Raw genomic sequence first — 11240 nt, forward strand, 5'->3', positions numbered from 1 at the left:
GGGGGCAGGAAACACAGGAGTGTGTACGTCTCTTTTTCTCGAGGGCCACTCGTCCGTCTACTTCCCCCCCTTTTCCCTGATTCAACATGTTGGAACAAGAGGCCTTGCCCCAAAGCTATGGAGAAGCGCTCTCCACGTATTTTGCATGCTTGATCTACCGCTTTGCCACTAAGAAAGCTTTCTTTTAAAAAGTGGGGGCGTGTGACGCTTAGTTCAGGCATCTGTCCAAAAATCCCACAGGTGTAATTGGGGCCCGGCCATGTGGCGTTTGCCTGGGCTTGCAATCCTGGCAGCCGCACATGCTTGACCCGTTCGGAGCAAAGCACCAAACCACTCCCCGTCTCTTCCTCGGAGGAAGAGATGAGCCGAGCCAAAACCGGGGAAGGTGTCCTTTTTTGAGGATCTGCAGCCCAGGGGAGGCTAGGATGAAACGATGGATTTTGGCAACCTTCAGTCCGTGTCTGGGGTAAGAATCGGCTTTACTATCTTGGCCCATGATTAAACATTTAGTTTATCCAAAGTGAAGTCGAAGGCTCTCATGGCTGGCATCCATAGTTTTTTGTGTTTTTCAGGTTATGTGGCCAAGTTCTAGAAGAATTAGGAATAAACTCTTCTAGAACATGGCCACATATCCTGAAAAACCCACAAAAAGCTATGGTTTGTTTATCTTTTATGCGGGGACTAGTTTTTGAGGACCCTCAGCAGGAGATGCTTTGTAGTTACAGTGGGTCCTTGGTATCTGCTGGGGTTCAGTCTCAGGATGTGGATACCAAAATCCATGGATGCCTAAGTCCCATTGAATATAATGGTATAGTAAAATGGTGTCCTTTATCTAAAATGGCAAAATCAAGATTTGCTTTTTGGATTTTTTTTTTAAAATTCAGTTGACTTTTGCAGATTTGATTATTCATGGATTTTATTGATAAGTTCTCTGTAGGAATCTCCATGAAACCTGCTGGGTGACCTTAGGCAAGCCATACTCTCTCAGCCTCAGAGGATGGCCATGGCATACCCACTCTTGGGAGGTAAACCAAAGTGATTGACAGATCTGGCATCTTACTATGTTTTGGTCCGAACTAGATAATCTTTTCTCAACCATTTTACCCAAGAGGAACTATAACAATTTTCAGGTCTGCTTAAAATTGGTTATATTTACAACCCAGTAAAATGAATGCCCCTCCTCCCCCCCCCCCCCAAATCATGATCTTGAGAGACCCTAAATTCCAGGAAACCCTAGTTGGGAAACACTGTTTTAGGTAATGCACCAAGTTGGATGACTCTGTTCTCGGAGACTGGCATAGCACAGGGTTGGGAAGTGCAGTAGATGAAAGCCTGGCATGACTGAATTATCTGTTCATTAAATATACAGTATGAATGAATAAGCACACACACACACAGAGAAAACCAGCCACTCAGGCAGAGGTCTGAAGTAGAACAATTTTGTCTGACAAGCTACTTTTCAGTGTGCATCAGTTCTAAAAATTGCTGAAGGATTCCATTACAAAAGTCGGCTTCATGTATAAGTTGAGGACAAGTTTTGGGGCCAAAATTATGGATATTGCTATGACCCATGGATAAGTTGAGATTAAAACTCAAGGACATATAGCAAAGGATCTGAAGCATGAAGTAAAGTAAAATAATGTCAAGGAATTTACAGAATCCCACCAGACATACGTAACTCTTTGTGCTTCCTCTTAAGGCTGGATGGATGAGAGAGTAGAGAGGGTCAGTGCTTCCAGGACAGATTATATTCTTGCTTTTCACCAGAGGATTGTTCCTTCTTTTAAATAAGAGTTTGGCTTAAGATGCTTACATTGACCCTGGATAAGTTGAGTCAGTTTTTTTGGGTCATTTTTTGTCCTAAATTTCTAGCTTTATACATGAGTATCTGCAGTAGTTCACAGTTGAAAGGAGTTAGTTTGCTAAAGAGGAATAGAGGCCTTTTGTTTTCCCAGTTCTCTTAGTTTTCAGTATCATAATTTGGCCACTTCTCTGTCCTGCCTGTCTTTGGCTCACTCTGCTTTTGCAGTTGTCTCAGGTGAACATTTCCAGTTTGGGCAGTTGAAGTTGCGTGGGATCAAGCACAAGTTGTAGTCTTTGAAATGGTGAACGCGAACGCAGAGATGCACCAAGTACAGCTGGGATGTTGACTCTCTGGTTGTGGCTGGTTGAAGTCCAGTTTCATGCATCCCAGCCAACATGACCAGTGATCAAGGAATTATAATCCAACATCTGGGTCACCTTTTTCCCCACCCCAGCAATGCAATTCTGTTTCCTTGTTCACCTCCCAAAACAAGAGTATACATAGATTGCATTTTACTGTGTTGCCTGTTGCTTAAAATACAACATTTTGCCTAGGACTGCACACATATAACCAGTGTGTGTTTATCTGATCTCTAGGGATATGTGCTGGAGAAACACATGAGAAATGCCAAAATGCCTGGGGCATAAGGCTGCCAGTGGCTCCTGGTCACAAGGATTTGGGATTATTTCCAGTGGCTAAGACAAGTTTCATTTTGCACGGGGAAGCATGATCTGGAGAGGGTGCTGTTGCCCCAGGCCTTCATCTCTTGCTTGTGGGCTTCTCTAAGGCCTCTGGTTATCTACTGTGATGAAACAGGCTACTAGACATGAGAGGGCTCTGGTCCAGTCCACTGCAACTCTTATGCATTTATCTGAGCAGTTTTTCAGATCTTATGGAAGACTTTGTTTCCATCCAGCCTTTGCCTTAAAATCTCCAGTGAAGAAGAGGGCCCATCAGCTTCTACGTCAATCTGTTCCAATGGCAAACCGCTCCTAATTTTTGGAGGTTACTCCCAGTAGAACCTGCCCTTCCCTTTCATGTGTCTTTTTACTAAGAAGCTTGACAGGTGTTGGTTATGGAACAACCAGGGTGTGTAACTTATTCTGAAATCTATTTCCACTTGAAGTAGTTCCATATAGATACAGTCACTTTTCTTTCTCCATGTGAATGTGTGAATTAGGAGTGGGCTGTTCTCTTCCAAGGCTTTGTTTGCAGAACCCAAGCCATCCCAGACTCCTTTGTTTCATCCTTCTTTTGGCAGACACACACACACACACACACACACACACACACACACACACACAGATGTCCATCTCTCCTAGAAGCCCTGACAGTGATTCACTTTTTAAATATATTGCATTCCCTGCACTTTTTGTGGGGGGCATTTCTGGAAGTCCATTGAACCCCCTGAAAAGAAGGTTCATCCCCAGAAGCCAGTCCATTCCTGGCATAAATGGTCCACTGCCATATGGCAAAATCTCTCTGTGTATCTGGAGGCATATGAGGCAGTAGTGACGCAAGAGTGAGGGGTCTTTGGCTGCCCAGATGTTTTGAACCTCTGTTTCCATATTCCTTTAACTTTGTGTTGGGTAGGAGCTGTAGAAAATTCTTGTGACCTTTGTGAACTTATGGTTACAAATAAGTACAGTGGACTCTTGGTATCCACTGCATTTTGGTTCCAGGACCCTCAGCAGAAGCAAAATCTGTGGATGCTCAAATCCCATTATAGACAATAGCATAGTTAAATGAAGTCCATTATATAAAATGGCAAATCATTATGAAGAGAGATCTTGTAGCAGCTCTGACACTAATTGAAAGAAAAAAGCTGGTAGCCTGATCTTTTGTAGAATTGAATCTACTTCCTCAGATCCATGGAATGGAGAAAAGCTGGTAGCCTGAGCTTTTATAGACTTGATCTACTTCTTCAGATGCATGGAGTGGAGGGAAGCTGGTAGCCTGAGCTTTTGTTGACTTGCGTCTGTTTCCTCAGATGCACGGAATCAAGATCTATTCCTGGTCCCTCTGCTCCATGCATTGAAGCAAGTAGACCCAAGTATATGAAAGCTCAGGCTACCGGCTTCTTTCTTGCAGTTAGTCCCAAATATGTGTGAGTCGACTGACATGGCTTTCGTGGGTTTTTTTTTTTTGGCAGGGGGTGGTATTTTCAAGCTGTGAATGGCTGAATCCATTGATCAAAAATCTGTGGGTACAGAAGGCCGGCTGTAACCACCACTGTGTTTCTTTGTGATAATGTGTACCTTCCCTAGAAGCAAATAAGTGGAAGCCACCTACTCACTGGCAGTTTTTCCTCAAATTTGCTTAAAATGTTATCGTTCCTATCGTTCTATATTATCATGTAAAACCCATATTGTGTAGAATATCTGATTTTGGTTTTTAAAACTTGTTCTCTTTCTGTCTCACAACCGTTATAAGTAATTTGTTCCAGACTCAAAAGTCACAGATGTTGCCACTTTTAAAAATAAAGATGGAAAGGCGAGCTGTGTATATAGATTATTTTAAGAAACGCACAAACAGATGTGGGCTTTTCTGGTACTGTTGCTTACATTTTTGGGAAGTGTTTGAAACAGAAGGTGCACAATTCTGAACAGATGTTTTCAAAACTTTAAAAAGAAAAGAGAGAGAAGGCAGCGGATATGGACAAAAGTGAAAGAGTGAAATTCCCGATGTGGTGAAAATACCCTCCATGCCCTTTAGTAGAAGGCATTTGGGTGTAAATGCAGGCAGCTCTCCAAATCCACGGATTCAAGCATCCCTGGCTTGAAAATATTCAAAAATTATCTAAATTCTGAAAAGCAAATCATGATTTTGCCATTATCAACCAGGGACATAATTTTACTATTCATTTCATTTAATGAGATTTGGAAGATTATCAGACTGGGATGGGATGGGGACAGGATTGGTCTCCCATCCTTATTGCAATTGCACGAAAGCATTTAATAGACATTGCGCTCATCCTGTCATTATCCTATCACTGAAGTGCAATTGTATTAACGCAAACTCCTGTTAATATAAAATGATAGGACTATTCCACTTCAATGACGGGACAATGACAGGATAAGCACGATGTCGTATGAAAATACTTTGTGATTGTGCCATAAGGATGGGATAAGGACGGGACAAGGATGTCCCTTTCCACATCTGATAATCTCCTTGGATTTTAGTATCCACTGGGGGTGGATGGGTCCTGGAACCAAACCCCAGCGGATACCAACTGTAAATTGTTATTTTTGCAATAGGTGTGGCCCTCCAAGGTCTCCTGGCTGCCAAGAGTTGCCCATCCCTGCCTTAATGAACCAATCATTAATGCCTTCAAGTCATTTCCAATTTACGGTGACCCTAAGACAAACTTATCATGGGGTGTCCTTGGCAAGACTTGCTCAGAGGAGGTCTGCCATTGCCTTTCCCTGAGGCTGAGAGTGTGTGACTTGCCCATGGTCACCCAGATGGTTTCCATGGGCGAGCGGGAAATCGAACCCTGGTCTCCAGAGTCGTTGTCTAACACTCAAACCATGTTAACTGCAGTTTATTCTAAAGAATCTTGGTTTATCTCTGACCACAGTTTATTGTTACTGTGTAATTAGTTTTGCCATTCAGTTTGCTGCTGTCCAGATGTCTTGAATTACAATAGCCACCAGAGAATTGTAGTTTAGTTCATGGACTCATCTTAGGTTTTAAAGTTTGATTAAGTGAAGCCAGAGCTTTGGAAAGGTTTGATGGGGGTTTTGGATAGCAATTCCTTGAATCCTCAACCAGCATGAGTGTTACTGGTAATAAAAAGACCTTTCTCACACGCTGACTAATGAATCCAGGCCAAACGGTAGTTCCTGATCTGTGCTGGAAGTGTCTTCCTACATTTTTATTTGATTTATTTATATCTTGTAGTTGATATCCCATATCCTGTTATATCGAGTGGAGGGGGCTAGCTAATATATTTCTCAGACAGTTTCCTTCATCTTGGATACCCCTATCTAGCTACCCCCCCCAAAAAAAAACCCTGTCATTGAGACTTTCAGATTAGACTTCATAGAGATCATTGCGTATTGCTGTGTAAAAAGCAGCCCACTCCTGTGTGCAAATATTTGGGCTTGGTTTGCTAATCCAACCTGGTGTCAGAAAGGGGAAGAGAGAATAGATGCCTTGCAGCCCCTCCTAAAACCACACACAAGGAAACAGAACAAGGCAGAAGCATTTCCCACATCAAGGTGCCACAAATCCAACCCACAGAGGATCAGTTGGGATTTGGTACTGGAGAACTGGGGTGGGATGGGACAGATCTGGGGAAAGTTAAAGGAGCGGAGTTGGAGTCCCATCTTCCAGACGCCTCCAGGAAAACTTACTTCTTGATTACTGTTCCCAGAACCCCCCTTGAAAAATTACTATTTGGTCTATGACTTCCAGAAACCCTCAGCCAATATGCTGAATTGGCAACTCTGGGAGCTGTAGCCCAAACCCCCTGAACAACAACAACTTTACCAAGCCCTAGTTTGAAGAATACAGTGAGTCCTCCATATCCATGGAATTTTTAACCACCATCCTCAGATGGAAAATATTTTAAATATATATACATGCCAAAAAGCACACCTTGATGTTTGCCATTTTATGTAAGGCACACCATTTTGCTATGCCACTGTATTTAATGGGACTTGAGCATCCATGGCTTTTGGTATCCACCGTGGTCCTGGAACCAAACCCCATAGGATAACAAGGGCCCCTTGTGCCTGGCAATTTGTAGCCCACCCCATTATTTGTGAAGAAAAAAGCCATATTATTAGGATGAAAAGTAGTTTTGCAAGGAGGAACAGTCGCCACAGTTTTTCTATGGTTTTGCTTTCGAAGGTGCGGCATCACCTGTTCCACTCATGGCTCTTTTGCTCCGTATAAGTTTGCTTGACGTATGAGTATAATCCAAAATTGGTTAGAGAGATTCTGAAAGCAGGAAGGTGGTTTTCTGTTTTCGGCTTGGGGGTGGGAACAGAGGAAGTGGTGTGGAGTGTGTTTTTGTTGACAGATCCGCCTGGCCTTTCAGATCCTAATTTGTTGCACAAGACAACTTTCTCTTCTACTTCCTAATAGCTTGAGAAGTGCTGCTATCCTTTGGTTTACATCCTTAATGTCGGGCGCTCTGCCTGGTTTATGATGTGGTTGAGAAGAGCTGTCATCATCCTCTTTATTGTGACCTAAGCTGAAACAGACCATGAGTAGCAACTGATGTCTATATCTTGATCAGCCCTCCTTCCCCCCCCCCCTTTCCTCCCTTTTCCATTTACCTATAGCCTCTGCAATGGCTTATCTTTGTAAAGTTTTGTGCAATACTTAGCCATTCTACTCAACTAACAATTTTGGAGTGCATGAACTGGTAACATCTGACACAACTGCAATATACTATACAGGAGTGATCCTGTATTTGGAAACTACAGTCCAGAGCCTGGAAAAGTTAATGTTTTAGACGGGAGTTTTCCAAATGCCCTTGCCAGGATGGACAATGCAGGCTGATGGATTGTAAAATTTGGAGTCCAAGATATAAATGCTATAGTTAGTCCCACTTAAAGTTGTTGTTGTTGTTGTTAGCTGCCTTCAAGTTGAGTTTGACTAATGGTGAGCCTGGGATTGAGACATCTCCAGGACTCCCTATTCTCAGTCCCTCTGCTCAGATCTTGCAGGTTCATGCTTGTGACCTCCTTCATTGAGTCTGTCCATTTGTAGTCCATGCAGTCTTCCTCTTGTTCCACTGTCTTCTACCTTTCCCAGCATTATTGTTTATTCTAATGAGTCATGCCTTCTCATTATGTGCCCAAAGTACGACAATCTCAGTCTAGTCGCCTTGGCTTCCAGGGAGAGCTCTGGCTTGATTTGTTCCAATACCCGTTGGGTTGTCTTTTTGGCTTTCCATGCTATCCTCAGCACTCTTTCCCAGCACGTATCTCAAATAAGTTGGTTTTCCTCCCATCTGATTTCTTCACTGTCCAGCTCTCACATCCATACATGGCTAACTGGGAATATAATGGCTTGGACAATTCTGGCTTTAGTGTTTAGTTGTATATCTTTACACTTGAGGATTTTGTCCAGTTCTTTCATGGCTGCCCTTCTTCCCATTCCTAGTCTGTGAGGTAGTGGTTGGCCCAAAATCAGCCAATGAGTTCTTGGCGGAGTGGGAAACTGAACCTGGGTCTTCCCAATCTGTTGCTCTAACCGGGTATTTACTTGGGCTATTGTCTGGGCCCCAGTTTAACAAGTACCAGTCTGTGTACTTGTATGCCTTCATCAGCTCTGACTATGGCAAGCATATCATGGGAGGTGGTTTTGCCAAGAATTATTCAGGAGAGGTTTGCATTTGTTTTATGGCTGTTAGCTTCCCTTGAGCCTGACCCATGGAAACACTGTGGATGAGACATCTCCAGGACCCCTTGTCCTCCACTGCTCTGTTCAGGTCCTACAGATTCAGGCCTGCGGCCTTCCTGACTGAGTCTGTCCATCTGCTGTGTGGTCTTCCTCTCTTTCTGCTGCCTTCTACCTTTCCTAGCATTATTTTCTTTTCTAATAATTCATGCTGTCGCATGATGTGGCCAAAGTACAACAGCCTCAGTTTGATCATCTTGGCTTTGATGGAAATTTCAGGCTTGATCTGTTCTAGCACCCATTTGTTTGTCTTTTTGGCTGTCCATGGTGTTCCCAGCTCTCTTCTCCAGCACCACATCACAAATGATTTTATTTTGTTTCTGTTGGCTTTGTTCACAGTCCAGCTCTCGCATCTGTACATGGTGATGGGGAATACTGTGGCTAGTACGGTTCTGAGTTTGGTGTTCAGTTATATATCTTTACTCTTTAGGATCCTGTCTAGTTCTTTCATAGTTGACCTTCCCAGTTTTAGTTTTCTGATTTCTTGGCTGCAGTCTTTATTTTGATCAATGTTTGATCTAAGGCACAGGAACTCCTACTATTTTGATTTTTTCATTGTCTAGATTGAATTTATGTATATCCTCTGTGGTCATTATTTTTGTTTTTTCAACGTTCAGCAGTAAGCCTTGCTTTGCACTTTCTTCCTTGACCTTCCTCAGTAGTTTGCAATTGTCTTCCTGTGAAGCTCAGAGTTTAACTTGCTCAAAGTGGCTCAACAAGTAGGTTCCATGGCTGAGTGGGGATTTGAACCCTGGTTTCCCATAGTCTTGATCCAACATTCAAATCACTATAACGTATACTTTCCAAGTAACTGGTATGAAATTTTCCAGTTTTGGTTGTTGCAAGACCGCCTGAAATTCTGAGTTGATCATGACCACGTAAAGGACCTCACTAGTCCTAGTGGCAGAAGTCAATTTGATCTCCAATGGCTATGGAATTGGCTTGCTTACGTACAGTTCAGAATATGGGTTAATATATATATATATATTATTTATTTATTTAATTAATTATTATATTAATATACTTTTTTGGACTGTGGCTCTCAGAATCCCTTAGTCAGCATGACCACTGCAAATTGTAGTCCAAAAAGTAACTTTCCCAAACTCTGTTTTTAGAATTCATCCATTTTTAATAAGTGCCTTGACTGTCGTTTGGTGTTTCAGTTGAAGAACCTCAGTGTCTGAGGTCACAGTCAAAATGTGTCCATATGTTATCTTGACAATAGAGGCTACTCCAACTCTTTCATCCCATCTGTCCTTTTCTTTTTTTCTTTTTCTTCTGTCTTTCTTTTCTTTTTCCTTGTTGGCGTCTGTTTCAGAAATGTGAAAGGGCTGGGTGTCACTTATGTCTTTTGCTCCAAGTGTCAAGAGATGTCTTTGAAGATCAGCGCCGCACCTCTTCTCCTGCCAACCTCTATAAATAGGTGGCTGCATATATGTCAGGTCTCCTTGGATTTGTTTGAGGAAGATTGCAAGGTGCAGGCAAGCCGCAACCTGGCCAGCCTCTCCTTTTCCAGAACCGACTCACTTGTTCAATCCTCACTTGCTCAATCTCTTGCGGTGGAGGGGAGGAGGGGGCATGGAGGGTAGAAGGGAATACTGGATTGCAAAACTCAAAGGGTGGATGTGACAATTTGCATTGTCTTGATGGCCTTTGGCTTATCTCCTATGTTCTTTTCTTGAGCCGTTGGCCATTTTTGTTTTCTTTTTCTTTTTCTAACAGTATATTAGCTCAGTATAGTTCAAGATTTTCTATGACTTGACTTCTCTCATTGATCAGAACGAATATCCAGGGGTAGCCGGGATGGCCATGTGGCAAAGTACAGTATCATCCAAAATCCACCAACACAGTGATACTTTTATTGGGCCAACCAAAATGCAACATGTATAATGTGCATTTTGGTTGGTCCAGTAAAGGCATCACTGTCTTGTAGATTTTAGATGATACTAATCAGAATGGAGACTGCAGTCGAGAAATGAGAAGAAGACTATGATTTGGAAGGGCAGCTATGAAGTGTAAAGATATATTATTGAATACTAAAGTTTGGATCGTCTGTGCCATTGTATTTCCCATTTCTATGTATGATTGTGAAGGCTGGACAGTGAAGAAAGCAGATGGGACAAAAATCAACTTTATTTTAAATGTGTTGCTGGAGAAGAGTCCTAGGGAGGCTGCTAAAAAGACCAATAAGTGGGTCCTAGAGCAAATCAAGCATGAACTTTCCTAAGGGGCCTAGATGACTAAGTTGAGGCTGTCATACTTTGGACAAATCACAAGAAGGCATGACTCACTAGAAAAGACAACAATGCTTGGTAAAAGAGGAGGACCACATTACAGGTGGATAGGCTCAGTCAAGGAAGCCATCACTCTTCTGAGTCTGCAAGACCTGAGCTGGGCGGTTGGGGACAGGATGACTTGGAGGCCTCTCATTCACAGGATCGCCTTAAGTCAAAGTCAATTTGATGGCAGGTAACAAGAAAACCAACACACACACACACACACACACACACACACACACACAATTGTATTTTAGATCTGCCTTTCCTCCCAAGGAACTTGAGGCAATATCCATGGTACTGCATCTTCCTATCGTGCTTGTCCTCCATACAACCTCATAGGAACATTTGATAGTGAGGTGAGAGAAGAACTTCTTAGTTGCAGCTCCCAGATTCTGGAACTTCCTTCCTATTATTGAGTGGCCCAAAGTCACTCAATCAACTTCATAGCTGAGTAGGGACTTGAACCCAGATCCCTCCAGTTCTAATCCAGTACATTAACGACATTACCTCTTAGTTTGTGCAGTGACAATGCCACCATCTCACTCACTAATAGACACTGACAATCAAATTCTCAAACTGGCACAAGTTTGGAGTAGAGTGAGCCCTTGGTATCTGCTGGGGTTTGGTTCCTTTCCACCCGGTGGATATCAAAATCTGTAGATGCTCAAGTTCTGTTATATACAATTATTATTATTATTATTATTATTATTATTATTATTATTATTATTATTATTATTATT

General features: G+C 42.5%; 1 protein-coding gene across 1 annotated transcript in view; it reads left to right on the forward strand.

The window, feature by feature from the left end:
- The first annotated feature begins 390 nt into the window (after positions 1-390).
- Positions 391-11240, forward strand: part of NBEAL2 (neurobeachin like 2) — a 122669-nt gene continuing 111819 nt past the window's right edge. The window contains exon 1 of the mRNA XM_042472582.1: positions 391-466. Within this exon, the coding sequence (XP_042328516.1) occupies positions 434-466 (33 nt within the window). The 5' untranslated portion in view covers positions 391-433. The remainder of the gene's footprint in view (positions 467-11240) is intronic.

This window comes from Sceloporus undulatus, chromosome 6, assembly GCF_019175285.1.
Source record: "Sceloporus undulatus isolate JIND9_A2432 ecotype Alabama chromosome 6, SceUnd_v1.1, whole genome shotgun sequence".
Taxonomy (NCBI): domain Eukaryota; kingdom Metazoa; phylum Chordata; class Lepidosauria; order Squamata; family Phrynosomatidae; genus Sceloporus; species Sceloporus undulatus.